Source organism: Sinocyclocheilus anshuiensis, unplaced genomic scaffold, assembly GCF_001515605.1.
Source record: "Sinocyclocheilus anshuiensis isolate Anshui unplaced genomic scaffold, SAMN03320099.WGS_v1.1 scaffold124, whole genome shotgun sequence".
Lineage (NCBI taxonomy): Eukaryota > Metazoa > Chordata > Actinopteri > Cypriniformes > Cyprinidae > Sinocyclocheilus > Sinocyclocheilus anshuiensis.
In genome coordinates, this window is record NW_015554082.1 from 422,525 (window position 1) to 436,654 (window position 14,130).

The window sequence follows — 14,130 nt, forward strand, 5'->3', positions numbered from 1 at the left end:
TTAATGAGGAAAAAAAATTAACTTAAATGATTTTAGCAAATGGCTGCAATATAACAAAGAGTGAAAAATTTAAGGGGGTCTGAATACTTTCTGTACCCACTGTATATATAGTAAATATTATTATTTTAATCATTTGTTTAATTAAACAAGTATAATTTGTGGAGATTTTGTGTGCTATGCAAAAAACTATATATGCAAATGTGATCTGTAAATTGAACTTTCTGGTTCATAAAAGGATCATAAAAGGACATTCATGGGTCAAATTGTAATGTGCTGCCTTTGAGTGACAGTATCACTGACATAGGGTTGAGAATGTGCCTGTTTGTGTTGATTTGACTTGACTTGTGTGGGAAGCAGTGAGATGTAAATATGAATTTGCATAAAACTATGCAAAATGCTTTTTCACCGACTATCTTAAGGATAGGTATTAGCATAATTATGTGTTTATGAATGTGCTTGTCTGTGTCTGAGTAAAACATATTTGTACGTACATGCCGTCCTGTCTGGTGATGGTATAACCCTTCTGGGGGTAATGCAGAAGGGACACATTCACCCCAATCAGTGGAGTGCCGTCGCTGGTCACCACCTGTCCTCTCACAACGGACACCAGGCTATTAAATAAACACACGTTCAAAAACACGTGAATATGGCTCTGAGTGAAAACAAAGGTAGATTAACCAGCTGTTCACAGCGTCGAAATTCAAGGTCAGCAGGCTGTTAAAAAACAAGCAGCATTAAAAAGCAGCATTAAATTTGGTATTTTATATATACAATTCATAGATTTTATATATAAAATGTCCATATCTACTATAAAATGTCTCAATCCATTGCACCTGACCTTCCTCTGCCATTCTGTTTTGATAATCTTAACAGATGTAATTACAGCACAAATTATTTTACCAAGCACCATTTAGTGGCTGACCTGCAATCTCGCATCTTTACACTAATTGTGTGATAATTTCTCACTGTGCGAACAAAAGAAACCTCAGGGCAGATGGGCGGGATGAGAAGTTTCCTCATCAAGGCATAATCAAAAGCTTCATCAGCCAAATATCAAGAGATTCTAACAAGTTTTTCTTGACTGCTCCTATTCTAAGGCAGTGAAGACAAGCAGCAATGTTCATATTGTTAACTTTGTCCAAAAACACCAAAGGGCAAAGAACATATTCGCTCAAGTTTCCAAATTGAAGAGGTACAAAGGTGAGGCGCTCAATTTTTTCACTGGAAAAAGTAATCATTTCCTAAAGTACATGGTACGTTAGCTTATGGTACAAATCATACCAACGGTGGATAGCTTTTCTATCTGCAATATGAAAGCAGCAGAAATTAGATAGGACAACATGGAGGCTCCAAAAAGGGAAACTGAAGTTCTGAATTCCTATCAAAAAGGAAAACCCTATTGTTTATTCTGTATGAGTGTGGCTTGCTCTATTTTCCCATGTTGTTAGATCTACGACCGCAAAATGTTACAAACACTTTAAGATTGTGGGAAATTTTGTGCAACACATCAAACGGCATCACAATTACTTGTATAGCCAGAAGGACTTTCTATGCATATACATTTTAATATGTTATGCCACTGATAAATAAAACATGAAATAGAGGCGTTATCGGGATAATAAGCCATGTGTCTCCGTGAGAAGCTTAGAATGATATAGATATCGATATATATATATATATATATATATATATATATATTAAACAATTTTGATGGTTGAAATCATTAAATAACGTTAATTTCCTAAAGCAGCGAAAACTACCGATTTTATGGCATCATAAAATATGTTTTAACATTATTAAAAAAGTAATAAAATACAGCTTTCTAAGCTAGATTGTAAGTATTAAAGGGATAGTCCACTCACAAATGGCAATTCTGAGATCATTTACGCAAACCTCTTTAGAAACACAAAAGAAGATATTTTGAAGATACATGATTTTTCCTACAATAAAAGTCAATGTGGTCTAAAACAACATTGGAGTCCAACAAGAAAAAATTAATTTTCTTTTGTGGTACTATCCATTTTTGGGTGAAGTATGTATCCCTTCAAGCAAATTTTTTTTTAGTTCACTGTAGAATAGGTCCCAATACTCTTACTAAATCCAAACCTAGTTGGCTGTTCTTCAGCAGTTCAAGATCTCCTAACCTGCTGTTGAATGTGTTTTCCCCTGGTAGGGTATGTGTGCCCCCCGGAGCTACCAGAAAGCTGATGCGCTGATAGAAACCCTGAGCGTCTGGAGAAGGTGAGCTGAGGTGTTGCATTGTGCTGGGATCTGGAGCACCGCGGCAATACGTCTGACCCTGACAGGTGCTATGAATGCAACAGTCTGGGTCCATACAGTCCACCAAACCATCTAAAATAACAGCAAAGGATTTTAGACTACATATTCAGTAGTAGACATTTTTAATACAGAAGTGGGAGCACCAATTGTTTAGCCCCCAACTTCTCGTCCTTTTCTCACCTCCCTCGTTGTCCTTGCCGTCAGAGCAAAGGGTTTCCATGGCGACATCGCACCCCACCCCTCTCCATCCCGACTGGCAGAGGCAGTGCCATCCGTTCTGGTCCAAAATGCACCTGCCGTTGTTGTTACACAGCCCTGGACAGCTATCTACCGGGACAAATTCATCAGTTATACATACCAACCAATCAGCATCCTAGGATGTGTCAAAGGGGTGAAGAACTCACCATACAGAACTGCATAAACATACAGGGGAAAACACGGTGAATGTGTTTTAGTCAGTCAAACGTTTGGAACTTGACATTTTAAAGACATCGGACAGGACTCAGGGACAGCTGTAATTTCACATGAAACAGCTGGACAAAATATGTGCTTATATGTAATTATTTTCTGTTCTCCATTTCTAGGAGAATAGATTAATAAATTCAGCTAAATACCAGCTAGGCAAAATGATTTGCAAAAAAAAAAAAAAAAAGAAGGAAAAAAATGCATAAAATAAAATATTTATGAGAAAACTTATGATCATAGGTTCTTATGAAAAATATGATCAAATTACACATCTAGCAGTGTCCATGTGAATTAACAGCATGCTGAGCTGAACAGCACAAGTGCAGAGAGTTTATCAGACAGTATACTGAAGTGCTCCATCATATCCTTTGTCACAGAAATGTGTGAAGTCAAAGGAAATTACAGAGGAAATACTAAATTAAGGAGCTTAGCAGCTGCTAAATATTACATTAAGAGACAGTGAGATGTACAACAATGGGGATTTGGGTAATGCGAATGTGTATATGTGCATGGACTGACTGATGATTTTGTGTGTGTCTTTGTATGCCTACAGTTACACTGTATAAAACAGGAAACCTGAAACCGAACACATGTAGGGACACATTAATACACGGTACATAGACATAATGAAAGTCATGCTTGAGAGACAGAGGGGTCAGAGCCACATGCTCTCTTCAGGGCAGCATGACCTTTACCTCTATATCCTATCCAGTCTGCTATCATGAAGAGACATTCAGGGAAAAGAATTAAACATGGGGTGTTATACTGCGGTATGCAGTGATTTAGTGTCATTTCTACAGACAGCCCAGGCAGCCTCTGCTGGTTACACACAACTAATATGCTGCGGCTTACCCTCTCTTCAGTAAATATGACATTTCATGATATTTGCATTGTACTGTTGAAGAGCTCGATTAGAGGAAGGCTCGAATGCTTTTGAAATTTGCTTCTTTTTTTTCCCCTTTCTTTTCTTTTTTTTTATGAAGCAAGGTCTACATCCGTGAATCTGCTTTTCGACTTCATAAACGTTTGCATTCAATGGAAACATGATTAAGGAGGAATTTAAGAAAACAATAATTAAAAAAGAGATACATTTTTATTCCGGACTTCACACAGAAAGCAGAACGTGGTTGATGAAAGAAAGCACTGTACCTTTTATTTTGCTGTCCAAAAAGTGAGCTGGAGTGATAAAATGAATGAAAGGGAAAAAATGAAAAAAGTCATTCAGACGCAAAATATACATTTTTGTGCAATGCAAACTATGCTATAAATGTACCTATTCAGCCAACTGGCAACCTGTAAGTTCTCCTAAGTAGAATTTGAATATGCTACAGTACATTGATATGCTGACAATGTGTTTGATTTTAAAATTACTCGCAAGAACAGCATGAATAATTTGACCTTTTTCGGTACGCAGGCCTCCCGCACTCCAAACAATAAATTTCCCTGACCTTATCAGTCATTTTTGATTACTGGATAAGGATGCTTTCAAAATCATATGAATTTTTCAGATTTGTGAACCAGTTGTTAAAAAATATCTAACAAAAATTTTTTTTTTGTTCACAAAATGGACTTTTGAGCTTTTGCTCTACACAATTTGTAACCAAGAGCAACATTGCACTTTTAGTGCAAAAAAATCATTCTACCATTCAAAAGTTTGAGATGGGCAAGATGTCTTAATGTTTTTGAAAAAAGTCTCTTATGCTCACCAAGACTGCATTTATTGGATCAAAAATACAGTAAAAAAGTAATGTGAGTACTTGTGAATATTAATAGAAAATGGATATATAAAAATAGATGTTATTTTAAAATTTAATTTATTCCTGTGATTTCAAAGCTGTATTTTCAGTCTTCAGTGTTGCATGATCCTTCAGAAATCAGTCTAATATGTTGATTTGCTAATCAAGAAACATTTCACGTTATTAGTGCTGTCAAACGATTAATCGCGATCAGGGTTTGACATTAACACCCGCCAACCCGCCAAATGCGGGTGGATTTCAGCTGTGGCGGGTAACACAGTCACTTCTACTAGCCACTTTGGCAGGTTGAATTTTATACACAGTAACAGAGCTCGACTTTAATGCTTGTCTGGGACAAGTGGATTTTTTGAAGGGGAAAGTGAAAGAAGAGAATTTTACTTGCCCGGCTGGACAACTAATCTGATTAAAACAACTAATTAGGGAAGCACTGACATTTCAGCGAGAATGATTCTGATTTTATTACATTCGCTGTAAACGGTAATTGATAATGGATATCAACAGTAACAATAAGATCGCGCCAGTTGAGGCTCACGCGGCCTGTCCCTATGTGAAACAATCTCGTGGAGAAATTAAAACAAATGAACACAAGAAGAACTTTTTTTGCTCGATTTGGTTAATGAAAATAGTTCCAAACAAAGATCACAGCAGAACAGTCGCGCATCTCTGAGCAACACACATCGGTGTTTTGTTACTGAATGATTCGCGTTTTTGAATTTTGAATCATTTGAGTCAATGATTCAGTGGTCCATTCATAAAGACAGGCACTTGCTTTATTCTTGAATGAATCAGCCGTCTGAACGAATCGTTTGAAGGCATGCTTCAATGACTATTAATTAAGACAGTCACTTGCTGGCACCTACTGGCGGTTTACTTTAATAGTAACTTATCTTTGTATTTTTTCAAACATTTCATATTTGTATATTTAAAATTTTCTTTTAAATGCAAGCTCACAACATTATTTATGCTGTTATAATTTTGCAGTGTAAATGCATTCGTGCTACATTTCAGCTACATTTACGTCTGTGTAAATGCATCTGAATGCCACTCCAGTCATTTCTGTTTATTCTGCAGTGGAAAGATCGGTTTCGTAGATACTGACTTCATTTGATTGGTAACAGCCCTATATTGTCTTATTATATTAAGTGACATTATTAATAAAATGTAAGAATTTGATATGAAAGATGATGCATGCATTTAATACGGTTAGGGGAAAATGCCCTTTAAATAGGCCAAAAATGACCTGGAATTCAATTTAAATAAATATTAGTATGCAGTATTAAAGGGGTCATATGATGCTTTTTTAAAGATCATTATTTATAAATATGCACAGCACACATGCATACAGTATATTATGTAAACAAAAACTTTTATTTTGGATGTGATTAATCACGATTAATCGTTTGACAGCACTACGCATTATCAATGTTGAAAACATTGCTGCTTAATATTTTTGTGGAAACCATAATATGTATTTATATAGATCCTGAATGAAAAGATTTAATGCATCCTTGCTGAATAAAAATAATTTCATTTAAAAAAGAAAAAAATCTTTCTTGCCCCAAATTTTTGAACGGTACTGTATATTCAGTATAGAAACCTGGAATTTTCCATTTGATTAATTTCCATTACTTTTGACTGACCTGTAAAACACAATTTGTGGTATTTCCAAGTTTTCACTGTGAGAACACTGAATAGTAGAGATGCACCGATTGCAATTTTCTTGGCCGATTCCGATTTCCGATTTTTTGGCAGTGTGACCTTGCTGATACCGATTTTTGCCGATTTCTGATTTTATTTCTAAGAACTATAATTGACAGCATATACAAACAAAAATCTATGCAAATTTCAATGCAAAAATTATTTACATAATAAAATAAATTATTAAACATTACAATTCCCCCAATCTGGACTAAGTTACAGATTTTCTCTCACTTAAACAACTCTAAAAATAAAGTGCTCTGTGACTGGAAAGAGGAAGAAATAGTTAACTTAAAATGAGTTGCTGTATGTAACAAAACAGATGTCATTTCCCACTATGATTATAAATGGTCATCTTTCACATCAAATTCTTACTTTGTTTCAATTAATTCAGTTAGAATAATAAGAAACCGTAGAGTTGTTACCATTCAAATGAAATTAGTATTAACAAACTCTATCTTACCACTGTTGAGGAAACAGAAGCTTTCAAGAAAAGAAAATTTCAAATGCATAACTAATTTTATAAGATTAATGTTTTACTTTTTTTTTTTAACACAAATAAATGTTGAAAAAATGCAATGATACTTTTAAATATGACTAAACCACCAGTAGATGGCGGCAAATGTCTGTTTTAATGAGTGAGTCATTTATTCATTCAAACGGCTGATTCATTCAGAAAGGAGGTGACTGTCCTTATGAATGGGCCACTGAATCAATGACTCACTCGATTCGTTCAAAAACGTGGATTCATTCAGTAAAGAAACACCACTGTGTGTTGCTCGGAGACACACAACAGTCCTGTTGTGGCTTTAATCTGAACTATTTTCGTCAGCGAAATTGAGCGTTTCTGTCTCGTCGCTCCGGCCGGACAGGGCATCACTAGGGATGGGTACCGAAACTCGGTATTTAATCGGTACCAGGGCTAAATTATGAAAGACCAGAGTATCGATAAGCACTGACGTTAATGGTTCTGCTATCGGTACTGGAGAAATTAATAAAACACACATACATTTATTATTGCTATATATACATTATCTTGCAAATTCTATCTCACCAGAGTCGCCAGCTGTTTTTCAAACATTTGTCTAATTTTGGCTTCTAAGGATTATACAAAAGAAGACATGAGGTAAAGCTATTAAAAACTAGCTGCGTTTCGTATTGTGCAACTTCCTTCCCTTCACAGCGGTGCGCATTTGTTCTTCCCTAAAACCCAAACTTAACGTCAGAATCAGCTCAATCGGTGATTGTTGTAAGATGCCATCTTTACTGTTGCTAAATTGCGGGACATGTTTGATAATAAAATGTTGAAAGCACAATCCGCACAAGAGACGCATAATGTTCTTTTTAGCAACATCATATGACCCCTTTAAAAATAGAATCATTCTCATGCGAAACGACATGTTTACATGCAACTGTGAGTGTGTGTGTGGCTGTGACGTCATTGCCGGCGCCGCTGGCAATAAAAGGATCAGCTCGGAATCGGCAAGACGTGAGTAAAATCGGCAGATTCTGATCACTGGCCGGTCAATTGATGCATCTCTACTGAATAGGATACTTTTTAAAGCTAATATAACAAAACACAAGGTTTACAACAGGGTGAACTCACCGATATTGCAGTTTTCTCCCGTCCAACCTTGATGACACTCACATTTCCCCTTTCGACACACGCCGTGCTCCCCACAGTGTGCCTGACACTCCTCCTGTTCACACCCTGCCCCCGACCAGCCGTCCGCACACCGACACACACCTCCAACACACACTCCGTGAGGACTGCAATCCGTTGCACACATTTCTGAAACAAACAGCATTGTGTTTGAGTCATGAAATACATGCATGCAAGAATACAAGTCATAAAAATGCAGTTTCTAAAACAACTATACAAATTAAGCATATTTTTGTATAGTCAAATAGTTTGCATTAATGTAATAAAGTATGCTATTAAAATAACCATTATGGATATGCAGTGTCAGATACTTGTACATCAGATTTTAATTTTACTGTGGGACAGACAATTAATCATTTATTAGAATTTTCGCTTCTTAAAAGGATAGTTCATCCAAAAATGAAATTCTGTCATCATTTACTCACCCTTAACCTGTATGAGTTTCTTTCTTCTGTTGAACATGTAAGAATATATTTCGAAGAACGTTGGTAACCCAACAATTGCTGGTAGCCATTGACATTGTATTTTTCCCATACTATGGAAGTCAATGGTCACCGGCAACTGTTTGTTTCTCAAAAATCTTCAAAATATATTATTTTATGTTTAACAGATGAAAGAAATTCATACAGGTTTAGAACAACTTGAGGGTGAGTAAGTAATGACAGAATATTCTGGGTGAACTATACCTTTAACTTGAGCTTTAGTTTTGAATTGAACTTAATATTTAATTTTTGTTTAACACTTATTTATTTACCACAAAAATTAATTTGAGATCAATAATTTGTGGACCCATGCAGTACTTTTGCGGATCCCCTGTTGAAGACCCCTGATCTACATGTTGTCTCATCTGCTTTGGCAAAACAAATAAGAAATTTCATCTCCTTTACAACAGCACCATGCTGAATTATAACTGCTATGACTGAATGCATCTTTGGCACTCTAATTCTCACTGCTGGATTGTATTTGAATGTTGGGGAACAAAATTGGCAGTAATCCTTTGATAGTTTTGTGCTAAAGCCAATGCACAATGGCTCTGAACTTGTCATCCTGCAAGCTGTGACTGCTAACATTTCTGAAGCTCTCCAGAGCATCCATCAACAAATACATTCACACAAGACTGTCTTGTGCACATTTTCAAGGACAAACGTCTCTTTTACAGAACAACACTGTGTTGTGTTTCTGTTTACTGTAACATTTATCACCTTTAAAAATAAATTCCATCATTGTATATAATAGAATTCTCTCTATTTCATCTATGAGAAAATGTAGCCAAAAAGACTCTCAAAAAAGTGATTTGGTTTGAAGGTTAAAGTTCAAGGCAACATGGGAGTTTTTTTTTGTTTTTTTATTGAATTTAAAAATGTGGCTGCATGCCAAAGCCAGTTTTTTGGGGGTATATTTAATAGATAATTACTTCCATAAGGAATAACCATATTCTGCAAGTGTCAGCAAACATTGCACACTCTGTTATTCTAGAGAGACATCTCAAATTAGGAAGACTTGGGTCCATAGATGGTGTTATAGCAACTTCATTACTCAGTTTATATTATACATTCAATTTACCGTCAACTTAAAATTTCCCAGTGGGCTGTAAACTATTAATCTAAATGAATTAATATGCACATTGTAGAATTACATCTGCATGTCTGTTTCCAGTCCAACACCGATCTGCATGTATTAAAACAACCTACAGGTCAAGACAAGATCGTAAGATTACATCTGTATGCATCAGACAGCACAAGGCATTTCAATTTTCCGTATGTATTTTCTGCATAAATTCATATAAATCAGGCATTGTCAGCATTGAGCTAGAGATTCAGATATAAAAATATTCAGGCTTGAGATTCGGTTTTTAGACGTGCTGCAACCAGACAGCAATGTGTAGGACCATCTAAATGTGTCTGATGACAGATAATGAAAGAAGCTTAGACTTAGATTGCCCCCATCCACCTTCATTTCAACTAATCATTATGTTCTAATGTCGATACAGTAAAGTGAAGTAAAATACGGGCAATAGCTTGAAATCTCAAGTTTTTCTTCACCTCCATTTCAAATGCGTTAACATTTTTAGTATGCATGTTAACTCAATTCAGATATTGTCTGTCTTGAGTTAGAGATCCAGTTATTGAAAGAGAATTCAAGGCTGAAACCAGGCAGCACTGTGCATCTATACACGCCTGATGCTAGATAACGTGGTCAGCTTAGACCTGGCTTGGCCCCATCCACCTTCATTTCAACTAATCATTATGTCCTTAGAACTATCACCTCAACGACTCCTAAAACCCCACCGAATAACACCGCCATAGGCAATTTTGATTTTATAATGCCATGCTGGAGTCAATTTATCATCGCTAAGAAATTACACCGGTGACTTTTTCAAAGTTCTCCACTGCTGCCCAAGGCAACCTCTCAGGCAAGCGCGGAATTGGTCTTCCATTAAGCCATTTCTTTGTCAAGCAACTTTTAGAGTGGGAAGAAAGTCCACCTGACAAATAAATAACACATAAAACCTAAAATTGAGTGTAACGTAAGTAAAGTCTCTGATGTTTGTACAGGGGAGCACTTTTGCTGTCCCTCTCAAGAGTTTTTTCTTCAATCGCAAGACCTTGGAGGGTCTGATTAGGTCGTGCTGGCTCTCTCGAATATTAAATTGCTCTAAAAAGGTGAAGGGTTGGTTGATTCATTCAATCTTTTTTTTTTTTTAACAGCCTTCTTTTTCCACACCAGTCGATGTAATCAATTTTTCATTAGCGGCAAGGTGTTTATCTGTTTTTAGCACTTCCAGGTTCCAGCGGGAGGCGGGTTGATCCACGCCACACACCCATTAATTAAGGTTTATTTAACTGAGGTGGAACAGTGGAGGTAATGAAGAGACAAAACCCCAACCGTGCAAGCCCATTGCTCCCATGACCAGAGCTGCAGCTAGAAGTTGCCTGACGTTAAGCTCACGAACACTCAGATGAAAGTAATGGCTTAGTGGCATTACTACATCCTAAGCAACTATTTTATATTTAGTAAAAGCTAAAAGTTTAAATAGAACATTTCTGTAGCATTATTGTTATATTTCATTGCTAATATATTAAATTGCTAATAGATATTAAATAGAAGCCTTACAAAATTCCTACAATTTGTACAGGAATATGCACTACCATTCAACAGTTTGGGTCAGTATTTTTATTTTATTTATTTATTTAGAAATAAATTAATACTTTTATTCAGCAACAACATATTACTGTATATTGGTCAAAAATGACAGTAAAGACATTGATAATGTCAAAATAGTTTTGTACTTCAAATAAGTACATTTTTTTTTAAGAATCCTGAAAATAATTATCATGGTTTCCACAAAAAAAAAAAACTATTTTCAATATTAAGAATGATGCAAAATGTTTTTTAAGCATCAAATCAGCATATTAGAATGATTTATGAATGACCATGTGATACTGAAGGAGTAATGGCTACTGAAAATTCAGCTTTGACGTCATAGGAATAAATTACATTTTAAAATATATTAAAATAAAACAGCTATATAAAACTGTAACAATATGTCACATCATTACTGATTTGATCAAAAAAATGCACTCTTGGTAAGCATAAAACGTTCAAAAATCCCCAAACATTTGAACAGTAGTCTAAGTGTTAATCTAGCTTTAGTTCACATATGAACAGGTGATTTTTTTCTTTCATACTGTAACAGAGCACATAAAATTGAATCTGGGGTGATCTCTATTTTACTATAACACTTTTTGATAACTGCAGCAGCACATTTATTGTTTTTTTTATCACATTTACATTTCAAAAATCCCCTTACTACAAAACCACAGGCACTTATGATGGCATAATTCCCACAACATTCTCTGAAGAAACAGCCTGACAGCTACATTTCTGTTTCTTTTCACCAATTACTTACAGGCATCACAAGGGGAAAGTAAGTTATAGCTACTTCTGTAAGATTAGCGTGCAGTATGTGCGTCATGGCCACAGGAAATGCTGACGTGATCAAAAGGTTACTCACAACAGGCTAATCAAACTAGAAACATAAACATTAGTGTACCTAACAGCACCCAGTATGGGCAGCATGTCAAAGCACAGACCATTTCCTATTGTAATGATTCATTTACCTACAGTGGGGTGCAAAAGTCAGAGACCACACTGAAAATTTCAAAATCGAATTTAAACCTGGAAAGAAAAATAGTTTTGGGGTTTTCAAATAAGCCTCCCAATGCCAAATCAAGCCATATACTGCATCACATAATCAGTGAATAAGTAGTACCTGTAGAGCAGTCAGGACCGGTCCAGTTGACGTCGCAGATGCAGGAGCTGGTCTCACTCTGGAATGTACCGTGGCCAGAGCAGTGCTCTGGACACATAGAGACCTGCGTCTCACAGTTCGATCCGGTCCAGCCTGAGGTACAGTGGCACTGACCATGGAGACAGGAGCCATGGCTTGAACAGGATGGGTCCACACAGTCCACTGTGGAAAACAACAGTGTTTCCAGACTATTTTCTTAGAATTACCTTCACATTTTTGCAATGATTTTAACCAACATGTCGAACAGTAATGTTTTGTGGCTGTATAAATTCAGCTATCCAGTTCCCCTCAAAGGCTGTAAGATTTTTTAAAAATATTTTGTCATCATTTATTAAAAATGGTAATATTGTGAAATGCTATTACAATTTAAAATTTGTTATCAATTTGAATATACAGGTGCATCTCAGTAAATTAGAATGTCATGGAAAAGTTCATTTATTTCAGTAATTCAACTCAAATTGTGAAACTCGTGTATTAAATAAATTCAATGCACACCGACTGAAGTAGTTTAAGTCTTTGGTTCTTTTAATTGTGATGATTTTGGCTCACATTTAACAAAAACCCAGGCCTATTTAGACGGGATCTCCTTCTTTTTGTGAGACTCGGTAGTCCTGAGCATATATGTAACGTTAGGTAATTTTTCTCCCCTCTTCAGGAATAACTGCAGGCGATATTATGCTATATTTTTCATTTAATTTTGGTTCTGGAATATTAGCTCAAGTATATTTTTGTTTATATTTTGACAAATATGTTCCTCACCTCTTGTAATGTTGTTTCAGATAATTTATATGAAATTAAAAAATACTAAGCTACTGTGTGTGTGTGTGTGTGTTCTGTTGCAGCTTTACAGCTCATTCAAGTGCTCCAGTCTGGTTTTTGATTCTACATCATCCTTCGATATTCTACTTCATCTTTAAAAGTAAGATAGAGTTTTAAATTTGATTTAGCAAACTAGTTTGTCAAATACTGACAATGATCCACACTTCAGCTTTTAACGTGTAATCCTAAATGTGCAATGTCAAAATATTCATATCAATATTTAAGGTTAAATGTTTACAAACCTACTTTTACATCCTACATTTAACAGTAATCTTTGGTTGTGGTATAGGCCTACTAATTTGTGTCTATTTTTCTTTACAAATATATTCCCCACCTCTTGTAATGTTATTTCAGATAATTGATATGAAATGAAAAAATACTAAGATACCATGTGTATGTGTGTGTGTGTGTTCTGTTGCAGCTTTACAGCTCATTCAAGTGCTCCAGTCTGGTTTTTGATTCTACATCATCCTTCGATATTCTACTTCATCTTTAAAAGTAAGATTAAATTACTTTTTAAAAGAGTAATTTTTTTAAAGAGTTTTAAACTTTATTTAGCCAACTAGTTTGTCAAATACTGACAATGATACACACTTCAGCTTTTAACGTGTAATAACCTACTTTTACATCCTACATTTAACAGTAATCTTTGGTTGTGGTATAGGCCTACTAATTTGTGTCTATTTTTCTTTACAAATATATTCCCCACCTCTCCTCCTAATGTTATTTCAGATCATTTATATTAAATTAAAAGACACTGAATATTCAAGAATAATATTGATTGGATTGTACTGACACTATTGCATAATGACAAGACAGGAACTGAATTGAGCTGGATTATGATATCACTGTTTTCTCCAGAGCTGCTTTATCGCCAAGACTTTGTTTCATAATGTATTAATTTTGCAACATTTTCACTGATATTGAATTTTATTAAATCAACATCAAGCTGACACAAAGTGAATAATGAAACTTTTGTGTGCTATAAAATTCCTTATGGCTGAATTGAACTAATTCATTCGTAAATATTAACTTTACAAAGTTATTGAACTGAATTGTCTTTTTAGAGGTAAAGTTTTTCATTAAATAAAACAATGTTTTTGTACAATTTGTGGTTGCATTTTATTTTTTATTTT

At 35.3% G+C, this 14,130-nt stretch overlaps 1 protein-coding gene across 1 annotated transcript in view; it reads right to left on the reverse strand.

The window, feature by feature from the left end:
• The window catches only part of LOC107669074 (teneurin-3-like), a 119,408-nt gene that overhangs the window by 30,302 nt on the left and 74,976 nt on the right, over window positions 1–14,130 (reverse strand). The window contains 7 exon segments of the mRNA XM_016461169.1: window positions 492–611; window positions 2,145–2,352; window positions 2,461–2,607; window positions 3,441–3,461; window positions 3,895–3,921; window positions 7,807–7,992; window positions 12,137–12,337. Coding sequence (XP_016316655.1) covers window positions 492–611; window positions 2,145–2,352; window positions 2,461–2,607; window positions 3,441–3,461; window positions 3,895–3,921; window positions 7,807–7,992; window positions 12,137–12,337 — 910 coding nt within the window.